The sequence below is a fragment of the Apteryx rowi genome, unplaced genomic scaffold, assembly GCF_003343035.1.
Source record: "Apteryx rowi isolate R43461 unplaced genomic scaffold, aptRow1 scaffold_1032, whole genome shotgun sequence".
Taxonomy (NCBI): domain Eukaryota; kingdom Metazoa; phylum Chordata; class Aves; order Apterygiformes; family Apterygidae; genus Apteryx; species Apteryx rowi.
In genome coordinates this window covers 65,565-92,920 of record NW_020447234.1, presented here as the reverse complement: position 1 = coordinate 92,920, position 27,356 = coordinate 65,565, and the positions used below count along the sequence as shown (strand labels likewise).

At 35.0% G+C, this 27,356-nt stretch overlaps 1 protein-coding gene across 11 annotated transcripts in view; it reads left to right on the top strand.

Annotated features, from left to right (window-relative positions):
• PUM2 (pumilio RNA binding family member 2) overlaps nt 1–27,356 on the top strand; it is a 71,683-nt gene that overhangs the window by 9,285 nt on the left and 35,042 nt on the right. For 8 of the 11 annotated variants that reach the window (XM_026066811.1, XM_026066773.1, XM_026066796.1 and 5 more), the window contains 7 exons: nt 14,198–14,266; nt 19,820–19,925; nt 20,242–20,429; nt 21,078–21,250; nt 24,028–24,298; nt 24,591–24,684; nt 26,663–26,788. In XM_026066811.1, coding sequence (XP_025922596.1) covers nt 14,216–14,266; nt 19,820–19,925; nt 20,242–20,429; nt 21,078–21,250; nt 24,028–24,298; nt 24,591–24,684; nt 26,663–26,788 — 1,009 coding nt within the window. In that variant the 5' untranslated portion in view covers nt 14,198–14,215. Of the gene's footprint in view, nt 1–4,858; nt 4,954–14,197; nt 14,267–19,819; nt 19,926–20,241; nt 20,430–21,077; nt 21,251–24,027; nt 24,299–24,590; nt 24,685–26,662; nt 26,789–27,356 lie in introns of those variants that run through there. The other 3 variants (XM_026066749.1, XM_026066766.1, XM_026066819.1) reach the window with 2 other exon arrangements.

Here is a 27,356-nt window from a genome sequence, read left to right as displayed (position 1 = left end):
ACGCATGTGAAACTGGCAAAAAGGCACACAGAACTCTGTGATAAAAGATGTCAAAGCCAAAAGCATACTGTGAGTCAAGAAACCTCCATTGTCACCTGTGATATTAAAGCAGCAGGGAGTGTGTAGTCACTGACTGACAGGATTAAGTATAATCTTCCTGTTTCTTAATCTAGAACTAACCATCTTGGGCTCTTATCCATCTTCCTTTAAAATATTTACTATTGGAAGCAGCTATGAAGAATACTGGACTAAGTATAAAAACGCTCTCTCTTGGGTTTGACACACACACACTCCCTCAAGACCAAAAAAACCACTTTAGGCTCTGATAGCACAGCAGCCTGAGGAAGACCACCATCCACTGTGGCATCATCCTTGCATTAATGTCCCCGTGTGTCTGCAAATAAGTTAGGGATGTGTTCATCATTAATTTATGTCAATTCTGTGTGAAGAATCATATAAAAGTTTAGTGATCAGCAGTCAACCTGTAATATTTGGAGTTATGGAGAGGAGATGAGGTTTTGGGAAGTTCAGGATATATTATCTGGGATGTCACAGTATTTGTAAATGCTCTTCCCATATGCTGAAGCAGAGCTACAGCAGTTTGATATTTCCCCTGGTATTTGCCCTGTCTTCTTTCCGAACTTCTTCTGCCTTCCCTCATAACAAAGGGGTTTAAGCAGTTCGGCACTTTAATATATTGGTTATGAATTTGAGTGAAAATGTTCATTGCTCCTGCTCTGTGCCTGCCTCCAGTAGAGGGAAAAGGATAGGAACTGCAAATGAAATCATTCAAGTCCTGCACCTATGTCTACCAGAGCTTCTTTGTGAACCTGAAGAAGCAAGAATTGATTAACTTGAGCAGAAGAATGCCAGAAAAATGCTGCATTTTTGGCAGCATTTTAGAAGTTTCCTAAGGATAGTGGTGCTATAAATGAAATAATATAAATTGTACAGAGTTTCAGTTAGGCTTCAGTTGCTGTAACTCATTTCTGTAAGAATTTACAAACTTCTGGAGAAGTTTTGCAAATAGGTGCTGAAATAAAGAAAAGTCTTTTTGGGGGGATGGAGAGAACAAAAGAAAGTCTTCCTGTGTTTGAAGAACTCTAGAATTCTGTGGTATGGAGAAGAAACTCTATATCAGTTTTTGCAAGTACTCAGCATGACTTCCATGAGAATCTATTAAAATTGATTTAGCTACAAGAAAATGCATGGATGTTATTAAACTAATAAAATGTGCAAATGTTTGACATTGCCTCCAGGATAAAATGGATAATTTCTAGTTTGCCTTGCTTTTAAACAATAAGGTGGTTTTAGTTTGATGTTGTTCAAATAAGATATGCTAATATGTTTGTGCAATGGAATTTGGGAAATAATTTTCCCATATGAGACCTCATAGTCATGTAGCCATTCCTTGGAACAATGAACATAAGCTCATCGTTCAAATTAGGAACAGCATAATCTGTTTCCTGACCTTACAGTGGGAGTCCCATTTCCTGAATCATTAGTTTTTCCTTTTATAGATTCTGCTTAAAATCATCCCTAGAAATCTAAGCAAGCTTGCAGTCCTTGTCTTGGGTTTTTTGTTTTTTTTTTAACTTTCAACGTGCAACTTTTTGAAACACTTAAGTTTGAAAAACTTAAATAGATGCATTTCACAATTTTAAAGTGTTTTTTTTCCCCAAAAATAACTTTCTTAAATGGATGCTTTCAGACCTTAAGCCCTACAAGACCACAAAACACACCAATACTGTCTTTTTTTATTGGTAGTCTATTATATTAAACCTCAAGTTTTAGGTTAGCTAATTTGTGACTCCCTCTCCCTGTAAATTTAACATCAGTTTGAAACTGTTCTGGAGATCATTTATTTCTGTGTTTGTGGTCAATAGGTTCTAAAATAGCTGTGTTACAAGTGTTGTCCTTCTGTTTTAACTTCTGTGTTTTTAATTTTTTTTATTTCACCATTTTCTTCATTTAATTACAGTAGCATTTAGCTCCACTTGAGTGGAAACCTGGATTATGGATGTCAGATTTATACTTTAAACAGCTTCTCAAATTTGCAAGCTGGTAAAACTTTTCAAACCTCACAAACTAGGAAAAGTAATCTTAGGCTGGGAGGATTTTACTTTTTGGTTAGGAGAGGCGCGGAAAGGATATTTGGTTCCTGGTTTGGGAAATGTTGTGTGCCCTGTTATAACAAACTTGTGTAATAAGCTTTTCGTGAGATGTTTCATTTTTCATTGTGCTGGTGCTGTATAATTTGCAGCAAGTGACTTGTTTTTCTGGTAGATTTTAAGGTGGTAGCTTTTTGTGTATAAATTACGTGTCTTGCAACCTGCCTGTTTGAGATATCACCCTACTAGCTGTTCGTGACTGCTGAGGTTCTGATAGTGGAGGCATTCAACTTGAATTGTTCTTAGCTGGAAAGAGGTAACTGTTGTCTGTCTTTTCCCTCTTTGATTTGAAATTTATGGCGTACTGCAAAGGTGTTCCTTTTTTTCATATATTTTGGTAGAAAGAAAAGCATGGAGAAGTTGTCTGTGATGTACTTCAGATCAATTCCCTAGCTAGAGAGAGGAAAATTMGTGTTGAATTTTGCAAGTATTTGATTTTTTTTTTTTTTTAAGCGGTTTCAAGTACATAGCGCATGGGATTTTATGTTAACTGTTGTCAGGACAAGGAAAGTAAATGCAGTCGAATTTCTGACTTGCACAAACAAGTCTTGCACCCATGTAACTTCTGTTCTTCAAACACTGTTTTTCCTTATCACCCTTTCCAATCATGTTGATGTTCTCAATGCATCTACATGCTTCATGCCCTTTTCATCACCATTTCAAACCACAGGTGATTGTTTCAGCTCCTGAGATACTTGGCCAATTGTACACATATTGCATACTGTCTCAGATGCTATCGGGTTGCTAACTGCTACCTCCTTTATGTGGATTGAGGTATTAGTTTTCTCTTAAGTCTATTCACAAGCGTGCTTGTGCTTTTTTCGGGTTGCTTTTGCTTTCTTACATATATTCCTTCACTTAGTCTTAAAAGTTTATTCTGCCCTGATGCCCCCAAATACCTGGCTCTGGTGCATTGTTGAGTGTCTTAATGCTACTTTATTTACCAATTCAGTTACTCATTGTTGTATGCACCTTTGTCATTTGTTTTACACTTAGACTGAAAGCTCTTTGAAGCAGAGTCCTTTATGCTTTAGTAATTCAGTAATTAGCATAGTGGAACTCTGATTTGATATTACAGCAAAACAAATAGCATGCAGTCAACTCTTATGTTTGATTTACCTACAGACAAATAATCCATTATATCTGTGCAGCAATAGCTCTGTGCTGAATCAGTAAATGTCAGTGAAAAAATTATTGATGCTAGCATAAATCTGATAGTACTGCTTCTAGAAATAATGTGAGCTGGAAGCAGTATAACCATGTTCGTGCATCCTGGAGCCTGACACARTAGGGACCATAGACATGAGCTGGCTGCTTACTTAGCTACCTGAAGTTTCTTAATTTTATTCCCATGTGCTCCAGGTTTTAGGTGGTATTGCAACTAAGGCTTCATTCCAGACCAGATTATTACGGGGTTTTGCAGTTTTGTCTGAAAGCTGTTAAGTGTTTTTGGCAATCTAGGAGAGTTTTGCATAGATATGCAAGACAAGGTGGTGAGAGCCAGTTAGCTCTGGAAAAACTGGCTATGTGTAGTCATTCAGGTATTTGCACTTGCACTGTATTTTTTTCATATTTTCTTACTCAAGCTCTGTTATTCAAGGTATCAAGTAAATATCTTAAATTTGGGTCAGTATTATTTTGCTTAATCTACATTCTTATCTACAGATGTAGAATGTAGTTTTCATTCTTTTTTAACATAAATATTCATAAGCCCCATTTTTAATTATGATACTGCTTTATTATGTGGGTGAGCCTCATTTAAACTTCTGAATTACATTGGTTTGGTACAGTTTATGTTAAAGCCGGGTTGATCAGGGACCTTATATATCTTACATGAAGATAAGAGCTTTGTGAAAGTTTTTTTTCTCTTTAGTGAAGATGATGGAGGTTGGAACTCAGGGAGCAAAGCAAAGTGGTAGGTGAGTGTGTGAAGGGGAAGCAGGGAGTGCATAATGAGTTAAATGGATTGAGGGAATATTTTATTTCAGAGGAAAATGAATAACTTGGAATTTAGACTTCTAGTCAGAAATTATGCCTAAAATCACCTTCTGTAGTTTGTTAGATRATAATTCAAACATTGGTCTCTTTTTGTCATTTTGTCTCTTTTGGTCTCAGTTACTGCTTCTACTTACCAAAGTTCTGCTGTTTACATACTGATAGCTACCTCTTAAATTTTCGGCTTGCTCAGTGAAAGGTTAAAGAATTTGGCTTTAAATCCATTGCTACACAGATAYATTAATACCAGTAATTGAACTAATTTTTGTTACACACCTTTAATTACTTTAATTTGAATTGTAAATAACCTACTTTATTTTCAGTAGGTTAATTGTCATCAGTGTAATGTCTTCAATCTTATTTTAGACCACAATATTTTCTAAATTCTTTTGAAGGACTCTGCTGGCCAACATTTAATGAGATATTAATGTCCAAGGCTAAGCTGCTGCTCTTAATGAATTAGAAATGAGGCTTATTGAATTAGTAGTAGTTTCTTCATAGGTTTTTGTTCAGTTGGTTGTTTTTTTCAGCTTTTAGGCAATTGTAGAAATCTATGGTTAGTTTAAACAAGCATATTGTCCAAAGAGTACATCCTTAGACAGCTGAAAACATTGATAACAGCAATTACTTTAAGCGTCCTTTCCCCTGCTGTAGACAGATAAAGTAGCAAACGCATACTCTTCCGTATAGTAGTAGTTCTTAAATACATTAGGAAGAAGCATGTGTTAAAGTGCTCTCTGGCTGTCCTCAAGGTTGTGCACAGAATGTAAAGACTAGAAGAATCAAGGTAGATTGGGGGGGGCTTAAAATATATTTGAAATTTCATTTTTTTCACTGTCAGTTTGTCTTCATGTGGAAGAGTTAGGTGTTCTGTGAACAGCTGTCTTTCAAACAGCTGGTACTCATGCTTTCATAGTGGAGAGCTGAATCTTAAAAATTCTGAATTTCTCTTTTCTACTAGGCATGATTGAAATCACTGCCTAAGAACTAGGCAGTTCCAGTTCTTCATCTCTGGTTTTAGCAACCACTCTGAGAAGATCAGACTCTGTTGGTATACGTTGGTTTCTTCTTGCCTGTTGAGAAAACATTTTACAGCTTGTTCAAAGGGTACAGGGTTGTGAAGGAGAAAAAGTCATGATGCTAGAAGCTACCAGGGAAGAGAGGTGTGAGTTGAACTTAAGTGTTTATATCTAGAATTCTTTAAAACTGTATCTTTGAAGAATGTTCATTATGGTGAATTCACCTGCCATAGTCAGGAGTAAAGAAGATGAGAGTAAAAGCTCTGAAGAATGGGAGTGTTTTATGTCCAGAATTGTTGGGGTCAGTGGGGAACCTTTCTATATCGGTGCTACAGTAGCACAAGTAATATTGTTTTCTGGAAATTCTGCCGGACTGGTTTTGTCATTTCCTCAGCCCTGCTTTTATGGGCTGGATTAAAAAACGAACAAAAAACCCTTTGTTCTTGGTCCTAAATTATAGTGGTTTATAAACCAGTTATGTTTTATGGAATTATTTATAATTGCCTTCTTTTTATGGGATTCTTTAAAAAAAATATATATATAAAATTACAAATACTTGAAGCTTGTTTTTTACTTTCATTTTTTTCTGGTTCTTTGGTGTCTAAATTATGTTCAGTTTTCTGATTGCTATCTAAAGAAAACACATTAGCAAAAAAAAATCTTGATTATAATGTAGAAAGATAATTTATGTAGATTTTTACTTGGTTCTAAGCCTGTACATTTTAATTGTTCTCATTCCTAATGAACTGTATCATTACATTTAATAAAAGCCTGTTAACTCTCTTAGAATGAATTAGTCAGATGTTCCATGAATTACTGTTATATGTGATGGGATAAATTTTCGCTAGTTACACACTCTACCATGTTAGAGTGTGTAAATATATTATGTTTTTGCACTGAGTTTTCATATTCAGAAAGGCAGCTTTTGTGCATTTTTATAGCATATCGCCTAGAGAGCAATTAAGTTCTTAAGTTTTTAAACTTAATATAATTTTTGAATAATTTGAGTTAATTATGAAGAAACTATGGATGATGTCTCAAAACAGTAATGCAGTGAATTAATATGTAATTTTTCCTTATAGAAATAGCTGTTACAGTGTTTATACTCGCTGGCAAAGCCTTTCATTATAGGCTAAAACTCTGTAATGGTTGGTGGTAATGGTTTGTCTCATGAATTCCCTGTAACTTCTCTTATGCCACTGGTAGTACTTCTTACTCTGCTATAGAAAGATGATGCTAACTAGCTTAACAAGAAAAATGTTGATTTGTAAAATCAAAATTAATTTGTCATGTGCATACATAAATATGTTAAGCAATCAGCATCAATTAAAAAAACATGTTTAGACAGAACTAATTCAAAAAAAAATTTTTTTTTTTTTACAACTTTGTTTTCAAACTTCTGAATATGTTTGTGATAGATTTATGCAGTTACATTGGAGATAGAGATGCAGAATAATGTATACATGTGTAAGGGAAAGGATAAGAGTCTTGCTAAACTAGAAGAGATTATACCTGAACTATTCCACATTGAAGATTAAACCTGTAAATCTTTTTGTGTGAAAGATGGTTTTGCAGTTTGATTTGCAAGCAGTAAGAGTCCAGTCAGCCCCTTTTTCTGAGGAAAAAAACATGTTTTCTTGTAGCTCGTTTAAACGCTAAAACCACGCTTTGGCTTTCCTAAATCACATTTGTTTTACAGCTGTAAAAGGTCATCTGAAATTCAAAGCTTTTCTTGGATGCTTCAAGTGAAAAAGAATATCAGAGTGCAAAATACTTGCTTTGTGATGTGGAAATACAGTTCTCTCTGGTTGTTTCAGATACTTATTTGATTATTTGTCTTTCTGGCGTTTCTTTGCATGTTGGTTCATTGTAGTCAGAACTAAGTTATAATCTCTCTGAAGGATTAAAAAAAGCAGATTAATATGGATCATTGTTAATATATTCATGTGTAGTGTAATTATATATCCATGTATAAATAATGCATGTATAAATAGTATTTTCATTATTTAATTAAACTTTAAAAAGTTAATTTCCTGTTTCAGAAACTCTTTGAAAAAGCTTTTGTGGGAGTTCTCTTTCATTTTCTAAGTTATTGAGTAAAATTATGTATGAAGGCTTTCTACCAACAGTCTTTCCCTTTCAGTTTTTCATTTTAAAAAGTTCACTGACATCTGTCATCCCTGACTTCATGTTCTGTGCTTTCTTTAGACACTCTTTTGAATGAATAATTTCTAACATGGTAAAAAGACTTGGTTGAGAAACCTGCTAAGTTATTTAGTATAAATTATATGCCTACTTATGTTGGAATATATCATTGCAACTGCTCGAATGGAGCAAACAATGTAGCTATTATAAATAGTTATAAAATCTGGTTTCAGTACAGACAGTTTATTATTAATTTGTGTGTGAGGCTGGTAGTTCTACCCACGTTTGACTGCAGGGATTAAAATACCAAGCCTGAAGACACCTGACTAGCTTTGAAAAATTTGTGCTAAACAGTTCTGCCATTCTCAGAGCAAAGCTTGAACTTSTTGGGTGGGAAGACGGGCATGAAAGCCTGTGTAAGGAAGAGATAAGTTTGTTAAGTGATAGAAGAGTACATGTTTGTGGGAAACGGGTGCAATTACACGTTTCTTAAAGCATATTCCTTCCATAGGCAGGAATGGAACACGAGATTTCTCAGTCTTTCTAGGCCTCTGTAGTAATAGGTGACATGTTTATTTTCCTCTGCTTCTCTTCACAGGAGGTGGTATCCTGTTATACTTGTTCTGTAAGGTCTAGTAAGAGGTCTATGCAATTACACCTGTAATTTCCAACCCTGGCCAGGACTTGTGAGATGTTATTCAGCATAATAAAATATATACATATATATGTGTATGTGTGTGTGTGCACGTTTATCTGTATATATGTTTTTCTGCTTAAAGAACCTAAAAAATTCATTTCTTCAGGATGCATGCTCTCAGATTACTGAAGTTCTTATTCAAAAGAATGGAAAAAAAGAAAACAGTTTAGATGTGTGTATACATTGAGATACAGTGTCAGCTTGTATGGTCACTTCACCTTTTTGTGACCTACTTTTTTCAGCAGATTGGACAGTGCTTTTGCTGAGTATTTGTCTCTTGTTATATGTTACTGAAACCCTGCTTTGAAATCTGTTAGTTTTCTCCTCTTATTGTTGCTGTGCCCATCCCTAATAGGAGTGCTTCTCAAACTTAAAATATACAGTTCATAAGGAAATAAGGCGCAAGAAGGTTAAGATCCAGAGTGATTGCTGATCTGGGGCAACTAAACACACTGAATTTGCTTTTGTTAAAGTATTTAAATGCATTAAGGGGCATGTAGTGCAAAAGTATAACTCCAGACCTCAGAGTTTTAGTTCGTAGACCTAAAACATAGGGATTAATGAATTACTGATTGATGTGTCAAAAGTTTGAATTGTTTTTTACCAACCTAATTTTTAATGTGGTGAAAATTGTTAAATACTTAATGGGAAGATGCATTTTTCAGATTAGAACCATAGAAATGTGTATTGAACTTAAAACTGGTTGCATGAGTGTTCTGTCAGAAATGCCTAACATCTTGTTTGTTCAGACTGTTTCTTTAGGCAGTTTTGTAACTCATTTTGAGTAGTTCAGTCTGCAGTTAAATTTCTTTTGTTGTGCTCAAAAAGTGCTATCTATTTGCAGAAGACAGCATGCTCTGTATACTTCGAATTATTCAGAGGCAGCAACTTTTATTAAGCTGTTTGGTAGCAAGCGAGATCTTTTGGTTCCTTGATGTCTGAAAGAGGTATGAAAAGATGCAACTAGCCAAAGGCAGTTTTAGTCAGACCAGTGTGTTGTTTTGTTAAAAATGCCACAAAAAATGTTTAGTATTTTTAAATTTTTAAAAAATTTATATACAAAAAGAACTCAACCCAGTTATGGTTCTAGTAGTTGCCTCTTCAGCTGCTGAATAGCTTTTATGATCAGGAGGCACTATCAGCTGCTCGCTACACCAGAATAAGGAAATTTTAGGAAATTTGGCAAAATACTCTGGAGTAGAAATCTCTCTATTCAACCCAGAACTACAACATTAGATAATAGAGGCTTTTTGATTTGCAATTTAGGTTTGCTGCATAATTTTTCCTCTATATTCTCTTTTGTTATAAATCTCTGCTATATTTATGTGTCTAACTTTGTTTTAATTTGTATTAAAATGTTTTTCTTTATTAATTTCAAGCTGGCTACCCATTTGAAGTGCTAAATGAGGTTTTTTGTACATCTAGTCAAATCTCTGATGTAACTGTATAATACATAGTATTTACCCTAATGGAGGGCTGGCAGAATTGCTGTGTATTGCATTCTAAAATATAACTATTTTTGTGCTCTTAAAATTAGTTCAGCTTGCTAATAATGTTAAATCTCTGCCATAAGCATATGCCATACATAAGAAAATAAATGCTTCAGAAGAATCGCCCCATAGAAAACTAAGTAAAAAAGGTAATTTGAATTAAAATCATTTAGCCCAATAGAGAAGAAAGCCTCAAGCATTTGCAGTGAGAACACCAGCTTCCCTCTCTTTTCAGTTGCAGTACCATAATCACTGGGTGAGAACCGGGTGTTTTGTTTTGAGTTTTTTGGCCTGTTACCACAGCTTCAACTGCAGACTGCGTCATTCCTCTTTTCCCCAGCGCCTGAATAGCCTCTGCCATGGCAGTTAGGGTGTTCACCTGGGAGGTGAGAGGTGAGATTTGGCATTCCTTCGTGCAGAAAAAGTGGCTTTCCTACTTTCTGGTCAGTTGGTTTACCCACTTTTGATGTATAAAAAGAAGTCGTCATATCTTTTTGTGTTTTGTTTTGTTTTGTTCTCCCCCCCCCCCCCAACTGTTTCTTCAAAGAAGGGGCTGATCTTTGCTTGCAGAAAAACATTTAGGAGCTTAATTCTAGGAGGATTCAGGGTTGCTGGAGAGAACACCTCTTGCTAGGTCTGTATTTAGGTGCCTAGATTCCAGAAATGGATAGTGTTTTAAGTAGTATTTCTTGTTGGTAATCTTAGATGGCTATCCAGTTCAGTCTGCCTCTTGAATTCCATCCCAAGTTATGTAAGGACACAGCTTCTTGTTACCAGTTTATCATCTAGCTGTAGTTAACATGGGCACTCTTATTCTACCTTGCTCTGGACCAGTTTTTCCTTGTTGTGTTTCCTGTGTCAGGTTTGTGGTCATGCAGCAGTGGTGTATTAGCGATTTCAATTGGCTGATCGGGTGAAAATCTAACGTACATAAAAAGGAGAAAAAACCTTTTGAATCAAAGGTTACGCCTTTTACTTCGTTATTACCAAGTTCATTACAAGGGGAGTGGTAAAAGCTGTCAGGAGGAGGGAGGGAAGGACTATCCTGTTCACCAGCAGCTAACTAGATTTTCTTAGCTCTAGCATGAGCTGAGTTTGATTGAATATTGCAGCATTCAGGATTGAGGGTTACATCTTGTGTAAGTACTGTGAGATACAGAGTAGGAATGAGAAAAACCTACTCTTATCAGGAGCTTTGACAGAGTAAAGGTTTTTGCGGAGACCTTTAGATTTTAAAATACATTATTTTGTAAATTTTAGAGACAGTCAAAGAGTCTGTATTTAAAGGAAAAAAAAACAGGACCATTTTTGGACCTAGTGTTAAAGTCTTATTCCTATTGCCATGACAAAAACCTGACTAATATATGCTGGTATGTTGTATCATCAGTTTCTGTGAAAGGGGGAAAAGGTTGTGTATAGGTGTATAAACTGTTCTTTTTCCCCTTTGCCGTACTGGTAGTTTTGATTTATGATTTTTACTCCTAGGGAATTGTTACACTTAGACATTTTTTTGGTGTGCAGTACCAGTTTGTGCATAATTTTGGAGGCTCTTGGAAGGATCTGATGTGTGTTAGAAATGCAAAGCAATTGCCAGCTTCTCTTCATTGGAAATGTTTATTAGTGTAAACTTCTGAAAACTAAGATTAGAACTAACAACTAATCCCAAAAGCAGTTGGTTGATGAATGGGGAAGAATAGTCTTCAGAGATTTGCAGGGAGAAAAAACAAGAAGATATAACCAATCAAAACCAGGAAAAACTTGTACGAAAAAATTGTAATCGTTGAGGAGTAAGTTTAATTTAAAAAGCAAAAAATTCAAAGGCCTTTTTATTTTTGATTTATGAATTACTCCAGGTGCTTGGGAATTAATAAAAGTTCATCTCAGACAGTTTTGAATGTTCTGAATTGGTTGAAGTAAAAACTTGTTTTCTGAGAAAGAAATGTATCTATTAAAAACGCATATTTCTGGAGCATATGAATTAGATTAATATTGGCATTGAATTAGAGAAGACAAAATTAAAACTTTCTGGTAGCACTGATTTTAACTGATGCTTTTGCTTTGGAGAGAGGGATTGTTTTTGTATGTGGTAGAGTCTAGCTTGGCTGTCATTCTGGAAGTCGCCTGCTGTTGCAGAGATCAGGATAGCGTTGAAGAATGTGGATCTTTACACATATCCGAGCTGCCTATATTTTCTCCAGTCTGTAAGCTGATCTGTGAAAGATGTAATAGTGATATGGCAGTATTTTGTGGGCTGCTGTTTTTGATGGAAATGAAAATGAAGACCCTCTTGCTATCATTACAGAAATAGCACTTTAGTATTTTTATTGCTCCTAGTAGTAATAGATAACCATAGGTTAAATAGCATGCTTTTGAGAAAGGCACAAGTGAGCAAAATGAAAGTTCAGCATACTAAGGTTATTTACAGTTTCAGAAAACTTCAGTTTCTTGGGATTGACTGTAAACAGCTCAGGAAAGAAGAGTTAGCTATGCTGTTACCCTGATTTTTGCATTGCCTTTTTTGCAGGGATTTTGAAGAGTATCTGACCATACTTTTGAAGTTAAATTTATTTTGAAAAATGAGCATTTGCTATAAGATCTTGTAGCCCTTCTCCCCCCCCCTCCCCAAAAGACGTATAACACTTTCACAACTTATAAACTTGGTTGATTTTTATCAAACAGTTATTTGGGTAGCATTTATGGTGAATATAGTTTGGCGACCATTAGTTGCAAATTGAGTTTAGATGTACTATTAGGCTAAACCCGCATTTTTTGAGACAAAAGTGTCTAATTCACTGAACTTAACTGAAACTGTAAAGTGCATGACTTGAGCTTGGGGAGTGGCTTATAGACTGATAATCAGATCTGTCATCCATCTATACAGTAAGTTCAGTTACTAGAAATTGTAATTATCCGATTTCAGAATGCCTTCAAAATTTAAATTTCCTGTTTTTCTTTCTAAAAATTCCTTTTCTCCTACAGTTAGTTTACCCACATGCATGCAAAAAGATTTGATTATCTCTCTGAGCTAATCAAATAAAAGCTTATTTCACATAGATTACTGATCTTCTGTTTTTTATTCTATTTGAAAAATGTCTTCAGCATTTTGAAGATGTATGACAATCTATTTTCTTTTTTTTCTTAAGAACAAAATCAGCTTAATTGCCTTTTTTCTAGACGTGCTGATATTTAAGCCAAAGGTGCTGATTTTTTCACTGTGAAACTAAATTTGCTTTTCAGTTTCTTACTATATGCAAGTGTATTGAATCGTTCTAAAATTCCATCTTAACTAAAATATTGTTTTTTCTGAGGGGATATTACATCTTTGAGCTGTGAAATTTCTTCTTCAAAAATACAATGACACTCAACCTCAAAATTTATTGGTTTATAACCATTTAGGGGCAATAATATTTTGAGAAGATAGAATTTTGAGAAAAATAAAAGCCTATTGCCCTGTCATTAACCGTTTTTCCAAAGTTAGGTGAAAAATAGGACTCTATCTAGATAGCTATAGATATCTAGATAGATATCTATCTAGATATAAAAGCTGTTTCTACCAAAACAAGATTGTTTTTTGGCCTGGTATTTGAGTATTTTCCACAAAATGATCTTAACTTGGTATTGGCTGTATGGGTTTACTTTCTCTTGTTATAACTACTAACACAAAGAGGTGGATTTACTTTGTTTTGCTATATTTATAATCAAGCTTGGCATCACAAGAAATGTCGGTTATGAAAGTAAAAACTGCAGTTGTATACCTTGTTAAATAAATGTTGTATACAGAATGCAGCTTACGTGCAATATTAGTTAATGTGCTTGGAAAAAATATCCATGTAAAATTTGCTGAAGGTGAAACTAACTCCTCAGGAGAGACTGTCTTTGGGAGGGTAATTTGAATTTTCATTTTTCTTCAAACTTAAGGCATTATGTTTTTTAATTGTTGCATTATTTTATCCTGCTGCAACTTACTGTTGAGAGGATAGAGGAGAAACAACTCTGGATTTCCCATTTCTGTTTCTTTTTCCTAAGCTTGTCATGGTTTTGAAAATTCCTTCTAGAAACCATTTTCTCAGGAAAGGATAGAGCATTGTATGTGTGCTACGGAAAAGGAGATTGTCTGTCACAGTAGCAAGTCTTGCTGTAGTAATACCTTTTGTATTTAAAAAGAAAAAGACATGCATAGAGGCAGAGTGCTATTTTCTGGAAGAAAGGAAGAGAAGGTGTGATACTGCAGTCAGTTACTAGTAGCTTTTGTGGGCTATCTCATGAGCTTTTCTTTACATTTGCTGCTAAGTGTACTCAGTAACATTGTGTGCAAGARGTCATTTCTTTTCCGAAGTACATTGTATGCACAAATCTTTAATTTCACTTGTTTGCGTTTGTTGCAAATATAATACTGGTCATTGTTTCCATGGTGATTACCCACCCTGATTCATATGGTTTATAGTTTTTAAATCTTTCTTTGGAATTGTCTTATGTGTTACTGTGTTAGCATGGTTCATTAAAATTGGTCACTAGCTGTACTCATTCATGAAATTTAAGCTCATGTTCAGCCTAGATTGGGTACCAAATTTTGTGTGCTCTGAATTGTTAAAAATCTGGTAAAATCTTTGAGTATGTGCTTGCTTAACTTTCAAAAATATCTTTGCCTATATAACAGATTGCTAATTTTTTTTCTTGCAGGTTTGTTCTGTGGATGAGATGAATCATGAGTTTCAAGCTCTTGCCCTAGAATCTCGGGGAATGGGAGAGGTAATTATTTATAGAGTGCAGAAAATGCAGTTGGTTTAGAAATTTTGATATGATTTAAAAAGTCATAAATGGTATGACATTTATTTAGTAAAGAGCTTTTCTTAAGACCAAGTTGATTTTTCAGGCAACTGAAGACTTCTGTTCAAGGTGAAGATTAACTGACTAGCCTGCAAGAGTACTAGGATGATGTGTGAATGGATCTCCTGTGTTATTATGTCAGGCTTCCTAGATGCCTGATAAAGGTGGAGAAACTATGATTTCTTTGAAGTTTAGTGCAATTCTAGGAAATGAGGCATATTTTCAGTGCCACTGTATTTAAGCTAGTGACACAATTACTACCTGAAAAGCCAAGAAGACTGGGATATGTGAAGGGTTTTCGTTCCAGAAAAAAAGCAGAGACGTGTGATAACTTACTATACCTTTAGTGCTGCTACTTAAAAGAAGACCTTAACCATGATGAATGATGCTATTGTGTAATAAAGTTAAGCAGAAGAAGGGTTTTTTCTTTTAAGTCTGCCTTTGAAGGAGCTGAAATGTTTAGAAAGTAATCCACATGTGTTAAGGGTTGCTCGTCATGGCAGGAYGTAATGAGATAAATACACATCAAATGAAGATTTCAGTACTGATCCGGTTGTCTTGCAGGGCATTTGATAAAGCTTTTTGATAATCAAATCAGTAACAATATTTCACCTTAATTTTCTTAAAATAAGTATAGGATTGTAATCTTTAGGGAATGCATAATTTGTTGATGAAAAACTAATGTCATATTTTAGTTGCTGAACATATCTAGACTGACATGTTACTTGAACTATTCTCATATTTTGTTTTCTAACTTTTCATGAAGTATTTAACCAGTCAGTTGTCGTTACAGCAAATTTTGCCTCATCCAGGGTCCCATATTGACTCTGTTGAACTATCTCCCATTTGAAATAGCAATAACAGAGTTAGCCCTGTTCTGAGTAGCTGCTCTAGATATGCTTTTCCCCTCTCCAGAAATAAAAGAATTCTTTTGAAAGGCAAAGGTGCTAGTGAGATATCTACCATAGTACCAGCAATGTGGTAGAGTGAGTAGGTAAGATTCAGTTTGGAGTTTGTTCTCTTGCTACCCACAAAGTATTCTGAAAGATTGGCAGTAGTGAAGGTGAAGGATAGCACAAATGCCTGATGATTTAATTGAGCAAATCTTCTGGTTTTAGGTTACCTCAGATTGAAGGAGATGTTTCTGCACTGTTTATAATTTTATTTGTGCCTTTTCCTGGTATTTTGCAGATCTGTGAAGATGTTTAAAACAAAGCGGAGTTCTAGTTCAGTAGAATGGTATCAGAACTTGAATATGACATATTGTGACCCTGCACTTAATAGGTTGTCTTTCATTTCAACAGTGTCCTCCAAGTATCTTGATTTAATACAGGTTCAGATAGCTGGGTTGATTTACTCAATTTTCTTAATGTACTGCAAGATAATAATGAAGTTATGGAACAGATTCCATGGCAGTTACGACCTTCTTTCTAGTTATTTTATAGCCCTTCACAATATTAAAGGAAATAGCCTCATAAATACCCACGTAAAAAAGAATTGGTAGTTGTACATTCTTAGGTTCTGTCTTCTGCCTACTTTGAAAGGTTTGAAAGGGAGGCGATTTCAAGTGATACACTTTTAGCTATTGGATGGTCATTTTCTTCCTCAATTTCTGTCCAGATAAAGTTTTCTCTGAACTGAACTTCATTTCTTGTTCATAATTCTAATCCTTCTTGGTCTCTGTTTTTGTTTTTATTGGAATTCAATACTTCCAGACATTAAAAGGCTATTAAGTCTTATTTTTCACATTATTATTAAAGCCAAGACTGTATCTGACTACTCAAGCCAGTATCTCTTCCATGTGCTAATGTGAAGGAAAATAGTATGGAATCTGTTTTCATGGTATCGTAAAAGGTACTGGAAATAAAATGTAATAGAAATCCTTTAGCTAAACTGTCCATCTGAGCTGTGTTCAGGTTGACCTTGGTATAAATCGATATTGTGAATATGAATGTGTAATATGAGCCAGATGTACTCTTTTCTTGATCTGTTTCTGTCTTGCAATTCTTTGCTAATTTATTCTGTAAAGAAACAGATCAAAGTTTTATTAGCAAGAGATCTGCTGTATCGCAAGCATCTTTCTCAAAGGTCTGAAATTTTAGCTGTTACATCGGTTAAACACAGATGATGCTTCTAGCTCTAACTTCCAAAAGCTATCATGACCGTTAAGGTCAGGATAATATTCTGAGGAAATGCTGATGAAGGCTGTTGCTCCTCTTCTCTAGGCATCTGCTGTTTGTTGTTGTCAGAGCCAGCATAATGGGCTTCGGGTTGACCTACTTCAGGCATACATAAAATTAATTGCCAAACAGAATGTAAAACTAAATCTTTTAATAATGCCCACTCTTACAGAAACCTGAAAAGGAGGATCAAAGCATATACAAATTTCACTTTAGGGATATGGTGTCCACTTCCAGTGTCAGAACTTCATAGGAATGGCTTCTGATATTAAAAAAAAAAAAAAAAAATCCTTAATTCACAATCCAGTATTCAAGACTATGCAGTTACTTATCGGAGAGCCAATTAAGAGGCGGTTTTAGCATAACTGTTTATTATCTGTACTTAGAAGGGTTTGTTCTAGCAGAGATGTAACAGGAACTGGTGCTGATATTGAAGGCAACATTTTTCGTGTTCTATTGGAAGAGTATAGTAGGAGAGATGGCAATTTTTTCCATTATTTTGAATCAAGATTGGATGTATTTTTGTAACATCTCTTTTCAACTACAAATTATTGGATTAAATGCAGAGAATACTGAACAAAAGGTGTATTACTAAAGGTAAAGCAAGATGATCACAGTTATTTTTAATATTAGTTTGTGAAGCCTTGGGATCTTGATTCTGTCTTTTTCAGTAGAACTGACCAAATGAGTTGTTCTTATCTGTGAACACACTTGTTCTGTTTTTCCCAAAAGTAATTTTTTTTTTTGAGTTCCGCAAGGTAGTTGACAACTCTTAGGGCTATTCATTTATATGGCAAACCAGTAGCTAGATCATATCCTTAAAAAGAGGTAGATGCCATACCTATCAGCTGTCAAAAAAAGGTCCAGATGACCCTGGTAGCCATCCAGGAGATTCAAATCTGCAAACTTAGAAAAATTCAGTCTCTTCATATATTTAAGGGACTTCTTGATTGTGTGAAACTTAACCCAAAAATACTTTTCCTGTGAAGCTGTTTGATCTTAAATTGCATACAGTTTAAATTTAGCCTCTTGAGGTACAGATGATCCATTATATCATATTAAAGATACTTTTTGTGTACCTGAGTGCATAATATCTTAGGCAGCTGAATAGATCTGTTTGGAATTTGAGAGTAAGCAATTTTAAAACACAATTTTCATTATACTTTTGCCTGGGAGAATTATTACAGCTTTCTAACAGCAGACAGTCTGCTGACAGAAATCCTGCAAATGAGTTTTGGAATAAAAAGCAGAATTGGGGTGTATTCTAATTAAGTTTGCTTATTGCCCTTATGACTGTATTATCTGAACACCTGTCGAATAATGGGATTTAAAAATTGTGGTCCAATTTCAGGTAAACATACTGGAAGGTACATGTTAATTTTATGACCAAAGATACTACTTCATCTCTTTTGCTCTGACCTTCACATTTGCATTTCTCATAGCTCTAATCTTAGCTAGAAACATCTTTGAACTTTGTTAGAGCATGTTTAAAATAAAATGTGATTCTTTTTCCCTTTCTCAAAACCGAAGTTKCATAGATGTCATGAAATGCTTGCTTTTTTTCTACCACTAGCCTGCAAAATTAAAATAAGCAGTAGTCCAAACTCAGTGCAGTGTAAAGCTAGAAAGAATTACTAGATTGTCTAGGTTGAGCTGATATTTATAACCTATTGCTTTTTGGTTGAATTGCAATTGTATGACTCCATGGATGGATTTCTAAATTCTGATGGCTAACCACATCCAATTCTTAAATTTATAGAAAACTTTAAATTACCTGATGTTCCCTGAATATGTTTGACACCTGGTGGTGATTCTCACGTGTATTAAGAGAGTGGATGTGTCTGTCAGCATGTGTCATAATACTGTAATACTGTTGCAAGCATAGTACTCTCCTCTAAATAGTTTTATTGAGCTTTGGCTTTTTATTTTCCCTCATCCTGGCTGTTTATTTTTCCTCATTTTGCGGTAATGAAATTTTGCTGTAAGAAACACAGGATTTTAAGTATGTAGTTAACTAGTTACAAATACTTCATTTCTGATAAGCCTTCTGGGAAACAGAAAACTTGAATTGTCAATCCTGAAATTATAGAAGAGGAGCTCCCTTGAGCTAGTTTCTTTCATTGTTAGTGTTGACTGCTAATGGCAATCTTTTTCTTAAGCCTTTATCACAAACTGTTGCAATGCAAGATTAAGCAATATCTATTAAAAATACTGTGAGTCTTGTTAGTGGTTTCATCAGGTCTCTTATTATAAAGCAGCTGTGAGGTTGAGAACAATTTTGTTAGTCATTTCAAGTAACAGGAGAATGAGAACTCCAGAATGTATGCTGTTACTGTCTACAAACTTGAGAAAACAATGCTTTATCAGATTACATTTTTTCTATATGCACAAAATTTAAAATGTTAAATAAAATGTTGCATTTTGCAAAGTACAATAGGTTAGGGTGCTGTCTTCAAAGCTTTTCCCTATTTTTTTGGAAGTTAGTGTTTTCATTGTAGATTCAGTTGATGGGTCCTGTATAGCGCATAACATCCAACCTGAGAATACAATGTTTCAATTATATATCCAAGAAAAAATGTGATATGCAGAGTTTGGTTATACTGCTGTTGATGTTAAAAGTTAAAAAAATAAAAGTAGCAAAGTAGAAGAATAAGAATGCTGACTACAGAGGGGTTTTTTTGTTTGTGTGATATGTCTGCAATGTCATGGTAAACCTTTTGCTCTTGAATACAGTGCAAGTAGCAATTCTGATACTGATCTCTCTTTTTTTCTTTAAAAGTAGTAACAAGAAAATCATACAGCTGAATGAATTGTTTGGCACATGGAACTCAAATGTGAAGGTCACTGATTTGTAATGAGCATATCCATAGTGATCTTCTGTTTCTGGTTATCGTGACAGTATTGGTTAAAGGCCAAGTTTTTGAGCCAAAATATAAAGAAGGCAGTTTCACATTTAGAGATGATAACTTTTCTGAGAGAATTGACTTGGTTTGATACAGGGATAATTTGGTTAGCTTTCTTAGCTGCTTCTATTTTCTGCATCTGTTCTGATAACTTCAGAATTTCAGTCTTGTAGGGGTCATTTTGAGCAGTTACTTCATGCAGCATCAGTTTCAGTAGCAGAACTTGACTTCTGAGTTTTTTGATTTATTACTTAACTATAATGTTCTTCCTTATGTACAGCTGATTATTAATAGTGTTTCTAAAATAAATTATTCATATCCTCTTAATTGCATTGTTGTTTTTTGCTATTTATATGCACATTTTAAACAAAGTAATTTTCTCTTTTAAATAGCTTTTACCTGCCAAAAAGTTTTGGGAACCTGATGATTCAGCAAAAGATGGGCAAAAAGGCATATTCCTTGGTGATGAGTGGCGAGAGACTGCATGGGGAACTCCTCGTAAGTGATTGTTGAACAAATCATTCCTGCTCACAAAACTTTTTTTCAAAATAAAATACTGTTATAAATGTTAGTGTTATAAATTTGTATTAAATTTTGGTTTCCTTTCATTTTAATTCTGAAAATGTATACTTCCACTGATTGTTTTATGCCAGTAACACTTCTTGAAACTGGGGTTTAGAATTTTTTTTATTTAATTTTGGTATTATTGAATATTGCCTCTGTAATGAAATGTGAAAGCATTACAAGTTTTATTCAAAAAGTACAATAAGTAGTGTGTGTGTGTGTATATAATTTTTTTTTTTTTTTTTGACAGACCATTCTATGTCGCAACCTATTATGGTACAGAGAAAGCCTGGACAGGGTTTTCATGGAAACAGTGAAGTAAATGCTGTATTGTCTCCACGATCAGAAAGTGGTGGCCTTGGAGTGAGCATGGTAGAATATGTGTTAAGTTCCTCTCCAGCTGATAAATTGGATTCCCGGTTTAGGAAAGGAGCTTTTGTAAGTAATATAGTGGGTTAAGCTTGCATATTTACCTACTACAGCCTTACTGTTTTACATGCTTATATTTTGACTTCACTTGTCCATTTTTCTTGCTTACCTTTTCCCTTTAGCTAAGGAAGCGTGCAGTTGCTATCTGCCTTCCTTCCTTGGTTGGAAGGGCCTAATGTGAAGAGATCAGAGGGAAGTGGTTTGGGAATCTTGAGTAAATAGCTGTCTTAAAAACAATACTTAGCTAATACCTTTAAATCAAGGTAGGAGAAAGAGTGGAAATCATTTAAGTAAAAGTGTATGATGGCCTTTATTCTAGGTCTTCCTTTTCTGTTGTTCTAATGGGGGGGGTTGTACTGGATATTTTAACTGTATAAAATAAAATTAATTTGAGGTGTTACTGCTTTAACGGCACCGCTATAGTTAAGGTTGAGTTAGCTCTTCCATTATAAATCCTGGCATTCCCTTTCACCTTTTGGCAGTTATTAATTGCATGTGGTTGAAACTTGATGACCAAGTTACCCACCAAATGCAATTTCTTTTGAAAACAAAATGCTGTATTGTTTACGTGCACTTTAGTGTAGAATTAGGTCACCTTGTGGTGTTCCTATTGTGTTCTGTTCAATATTCAGAATCAAACAGATTCTTTTTCCTCAGGGCACTAGAGATGCTGAAACAGATGGACCTGAGAAAGGAGATCAGAAAGGCAAGGCTTCTCCATTTGAGGAGGACAAAAACAGAGATCTTAAACAAGGAGATGATGAGGATGTTACTAAAATAAATGGCAGAGGTTTGCCAAATGGAATGGATGCCGATTGCAAAGATTTTAAGTAAGCTTTTAACTGTTTCTCAAGAAGACAAGCATGTCTCTTAAGGCATTATTACAGTTCTGGTTTGTGTGTCAGCTTTAAACATTATTCAGCTGCAGATTGAGTCTTCCTACCTCACGTCTCCCTTTCCCACTGTGCCACATGTTTCCTAAGATGTCATTAGCGTGTGTGTTACTTTTCATGAGACAAATTCATCTTAATATAGTAGTTCTTCAAAGTAAATGATCACCTGCAAAATGGGGTGAATTAAAAGAGGAATGAAAGCTTTCACCCTTATAATTATAAACTAAATTCCTTTCTCTCTGCTTCTTTTTAATACTTCAACTCTTGCATCTGACTCTTGTTGTAGGGAATTAGTCCTACGGAATTTTAATCTACCATCTAACTTTACTAGTGGGTAGTGTACCCTAACACAATTATTTCTCCAAAAAGTCTTTGTAGAAACTAGTTATTTGATTAAGGAGAAATGATCTGTTTCCCTATTCACACAGTTAACTGTCATCTATTCACAGTGTAGAATGGTGTTGTGGTTTGGTTGTTTTCTTTGAAAAAATTTGGACCAACCTTGAGATTTTGACCTGTGAACTTGTGTATGACAGCACAGCCAGCCTGTGTTTTCCTAATACTAAACTGGATTTTAAATTGGTTATTTTTAAAGGACTGTTCTTTCTGTTTTTTAAATGACTATGTGATGCATTTATAACTGTCATACAGAAAAATTAACAAAATCAGAAAATGAGTGTGCTGCTCATAAATTGATATTAATGTGATGAACGTAACTGAATAGCTGTGGTTTCATTAGTTTATGATTGAGCCACTATATTAAAATGCATGTTTGAATCCCATACATAAGTATTTCCTACCCTTTTAAAAAATGTAATTACCTAAGGCTAAGGAGGGATTCTTCAGGTCTATTTTTCAAGACATGTTATTGAAAAGAATATAATACTAAGCTTATTACAGAGCTTAAAATAATTAGTTCCTTTCGGGTGCATGCTACAATATGCAAAATAAATGCAGTTAATTTCAATATTGCTTGTTGAAAATGCAGAATACTTTTTTGTCCTGCTTTTCTTTACCAGAAACTTTCAATTTTAAAACAATTGCTTGCTAAAGTATTTTTTGTATTATTTAAAGAGAGTAATTATTAAAACTTTACAAGTGCAAAAAAAGCATCCAAAGCCAGTAAACCTCTCAAAAAGCAAGGCCATCTAACTTAAATGGCCCATATGAAGTGGTGTTATAAAGCCCTCCAAACAGAGGTTTATAATTGAAGTATTGACACAACTTTAACTATAGCAACAGAACAGCACCAATATAAGAAGCAATATATATTAGGTAAACATAGCTATTAAAAAGTAAAGTTTGTCCTGTCCTTCTCCATGTATTTTATTGTACGTACTTACAGGTGTTTGTTTTCTTTTTTTTTCTTTTTTTCCTAAAATGTGTACTGAAATAACTGCCTTTTTGTTCTTGACTTTAAATACTGTGTATCACGGGGGACAAATAAGGAATGTTTAATGGCTTTAACATCTGAATAATACTTTGAGCAAGGTTTGGTTTCTAGCTAGGATTCTTAGATTATAGCATAGATGACTGTTACAAAGTTGTTCTTTACTAAATTCAAAAAAATAGTGTAACTGTTTTACGTTGAATTTTTTTTCAAAGTAATGGAGCATACTGTATTGTTTACTGAATTTGCTAGAAGACTGCTTTCTAACTATACTGTCTTTAGAGTTGATATTAGAAAATACATATGTACTAGCAGATTTCTCCACATTATTCTTATGCTTCATTCAGTAAAAGAGAATTCAGCTCTGGAGTTCTGTAGGAGGAGAACAGGTAGTATTTAGGCTGTGTCTATCCTAGAATAAATAGCACAGTACACTAATCTGGCAGTGTACTCCTGGTATAGACCCTTTAATTCTGCAAAATCAAAAGTAATTTAGGTTTTTAGCATAGTAAATAATTTCCAGCTGAATACATTTGTCTTATTCCCTGTCAAAAGAAATCAACACCTACCTCTTACTCTATCCTAAAGATTTTCCTCTGAAAAAGCAGGCTATATTTATTCTTAGAGAAGCTGAGATAGAGTTGATGGGATTATATTAGGAATACTTTTTTCCTGAGTTGTCATGTGGTGTAGTCTACTAAACAAGCTGGGTAGAAAATGAAATACTTTAGTCAACTGCTAAATGAGACAGTTATTAGTCCATTTTAGTTAGAGGTGTGAGTTTTGTTTTGTTTGCTTTTGAAATTTGAAAGATATTCATTATATTTTGTTTTTCTTTTCCAGTTAAAGTATRTGTTGTCTCTTTTCCTCTCCTTTTATATGCGATCTGCTTAGCTATTTTCTTTTTTCTAGTTTTACTCAATACATTTTATAAGAATTCATGTCATTCCCAAAATGCAATAAAGAGCCTTCACAAAAGTTACAGGTAACCACGGTTAACTCCATTTCGTTCAGAATAGCCTGAAAGATTTTTTTTTTTTCTTCCTTACAGTGACTCTATAGTCTAAAGTGAGTGTGTGGTTGGTTAGTTGTTTTTTGCTTTTTTTTGTTTTGTTTTGTTTTTTTAGTGCTTTGAAACAAAATGTGTCCTTYATCTTGAGCAGTCAATGCGTTCTGGTTAAAATTACTAAAATCGGTCTCTCTTGTTTGCATTTGTAAAGTCTCTCAGTTCAGAGGTTCTTTTTAAATAGGAATACTGTATGCTGTCCATAGATTGCTTTACTTAAAAGGCTGTAAGAGTCTGTCTTGAATTTCTTCTGTACAGTCGTACCCCTGGAAGTCGACAAGCCTCCCCAACAGAAGTAGCTGAGCGCTTGGGTCCCAATCCTAGCACCACAGAGGGATTAGGTCCACTTCCCAATCCTACAACCCACAAGCCTCTGGTAGAAGAATTTTCAAACCCAGAAAATCAGAATCTGGATGCCATGGAACAAGTTGGTCTTGATTCTCTACAATTTGATTATCCTGGCAATCAGGTACAAATGGACTCTTCAGGAGCTGCTGTAGGACTCTTTGACTACAATTCTCAACAGCAGGTTAGTCCTGGACCTGAAAACATGCCAGATTGGTCCTTTAAGTTGTGCGTTTTCCTCTCTGATAATTAGTCACTTAAGCATATAATTCTTAATGTATTTCATTTTATTAAATGTCTGTGACTTAGTCAAAGGCAAATAAATTTGTATATAAACTTAGAATATTGGTGTGTAATTTTCCAGGTGAGTAATTTTTTTAGATAGAAACCTGGTTTAAAATCTCTTTCTGTAAGTAAATCCCAGTAAAATATAACCCTGACTTGAGAATTTAAATGCTTCCTTTTTTTTCTACTAGCTTTTCCAGAGGACTAATGCTCTGACTGTTCAACAGTTAACAGCAGCCCAGCAGCAGCAATATGCACTGGCTGCAGCTCAGCAGCCACACATAGGTGAGGTTTTTGTAAAATATGGTAGGTATTGATGACAAAAGTTATGTGTGGCTTTGGTATACTGACTTCAGTTTTGCCGTTTATTCTAATTCAAATAGGTATTCTAAGGATGGCTGAATAAAACTGTTCTGTCTTTAGAGAATGTTAAATGTTTTCAGATTGATATTCTTTTGTGTAATTTTTTGCCTACTTTGAGCTGTTGTATGCGAAGAAATGAAAATTACTTTTGCTTATGTAGCACTGTTGATGGGAGAAAAGCTTTTGATGGGAGAAAAACTAAAAAAGCTTTTCTGCTGTTGAAAGTAGAAACAGCTTTATCTACAAATAACAGAAATATGTGATTCTGTTATATTGCACAATTTAATATTTATGATAATCCAGTTAAACCCATTGTATAGTAAGAATTGTAAGTCAAAGCTTTATTGTTTGGATTAAGGAATTGCTTCTTAATTGTTAACAGTATCTTTTAAACAGAGCTCATTACTCCTGGGGATACCCTACCCAGTGATGGAATTATTCTTTAGCAAGAATTTTTGCTGTTCTAAGTAGTCCAGTGAATGAATTAAGTGCATAAAGTTCTTGATGCTCAACACAGAGACTACATTTCAGTAACAGTGGAATCAGTTTTCTCCAGAACTGAGGCAGCAGCCACTATAGGGAGGCTGTGTATTTTTGGAGGGGTTGGAAGGTACACGGTAGCAGTTACTCATTTAGGGAAGGGAGCTCCTCAAATTCTGGCACCTTAGGGCAGATTTAAAGATTCCTGCTCCTGTCACTCTCCACCAGACTTGATTTTCAGCACTTGGCTGCTGAGGTGTGTGCATCTGTGTACTTTGGCTGTGAGGAAAGAAAGTTGTCAGGATGACAGGAAGAAATAGAAAGCAGAATCTCAAAAGGGGCCTGTCTTGTCTTCTCCTATGATAAGGTGAAGGTTAAGTTTCCCTGTCAGCTTCTTTAGCTAGATTCTATCTGCCCTATTCAGACAGGGATCAGCAGCCTGTAGCTTGGGTGTTAAAAGTGATACAGAGGCAGCTCTTCAGTGTTAGATAGCTGACTAATACAGGTTTAGAGCTGGGAGCGTGGCAACTGAGGCATTTGTGTGAGACCGCAGTCCTGTCTTGCAGCTTTCTTTGACTTCCAGACTGCAAAGCAGCCCCTACCTTGTGGGGTTGGGTTGGTTGGTTTGTTTTTAAAGTTGATTGAGCTAGTCAGCTGCATCTTGCCTCTTTGAAATGCAGTATCTTCTATATGCATGTTAATAGAAATTTAGTGAGAAACTTCTTATCGGAAGGGGGAACATAGTTTATGCTGTGCTTGCTTAAATAGTTGGTGACCTCAGTGTTGTAGAAAGTGCATCAGCCTGACTATAAGGAAAACTGTCTGGGCAGCAATGCTTTGTTTCACGACTCTGTGTTTCGCCAGTTGTCTTTTCTCATTACAGACATTGTATCAAGTTCAGATGCTTGAAAGTGAGATTCACATCTTGTAACTGGCTGTTTAAAAGCCAAGTATCTGGTTTAAACTGTTTGGTGTGGGTTTTTTTTTTTTTTAATTGTCATTGGAAACAAATTTGTATCTCTAGCAGGTGATTCATCCTATTTGCACATAAGATACTAGATGATTTGTTTGATACAAACTTAGTTGTAGGACTAGTATAATTTGTAGGTGGCTATAGTTGGATGAGGTAAACCCCACTTTGAGCAATCAGTTTTACATAAGGGTGGATAGAACATACATGGTAAAAATGGACTTGGAGTCTGTAGGCCAGCAACTCAAAGCTATTAGGCTTTGGGAGCAGGAGGAAGGGGTTGGTGAGAAGAGAGGGAAGTGCCGATTTCTGTAATCCTATCGCTGCTCTTAGTTCCACAGTATAAGCATTTCTTGTTTAACAGATATGCTTTGTGATCTGGTTGATTTTAGTATGATACTGCTTGCTAAGTATGTTAGCTATAATTGAACTCTTTGTTTATTAATATAGCAGGCGTATTCTCAGCAGGCTTGGCTCCAGCTGCTTTTGTGCCAAACCCATACATTATCAGTGCTGCTCCTCCAGGTACTGACCCGTATACTGCAGCTGGATTAGCTGCAGCAGCCACCCTAGCAGGTAAATAAACACTGTCTAGTGTTTATCACAATTTTACTGACTAGAATTAGAAAAAAGCTGAAATCCATCCTGTTCGTTCTCTGTAAATATGTTTCTAGGAAGGAGGGACTTGTAGGCAAATTAATATTTGCAGTTTTGAAATTTTTTTGATGTAAAGCCTAAAGGAGTGCTGATCTTGTTATATATGCATTCTGAATATTTCTTTCCTCAAGAATTTTACATGAAGCAACCAGTTTTCTTCTGTTCTAAAAAGTTTTTCCGTATTAAGGTTGGGTCTGATGTTAGGAATATTATTTTCAAACAAGGCAAGCTAGCAACAGAGAAGCCCCAAACCCATGAGAATCTTTTTATAAAGTAAAAAAATATTGCTGTAAAACAACAATACTTGAGTATTCAAGTCCCAGCTTAGTATTCAGAGCTGTGCTTAATATTTTGAAAAAAGTTAGATTTCTAGTTGGTTGTTTTACAGGATAGACAGTAGAAATAATTAAAAGGTATGTATACACAATACATGATGTGTACAATACAATGTTATACAGAACTCAGTCTTCTAGGGGTTGTTTTTATC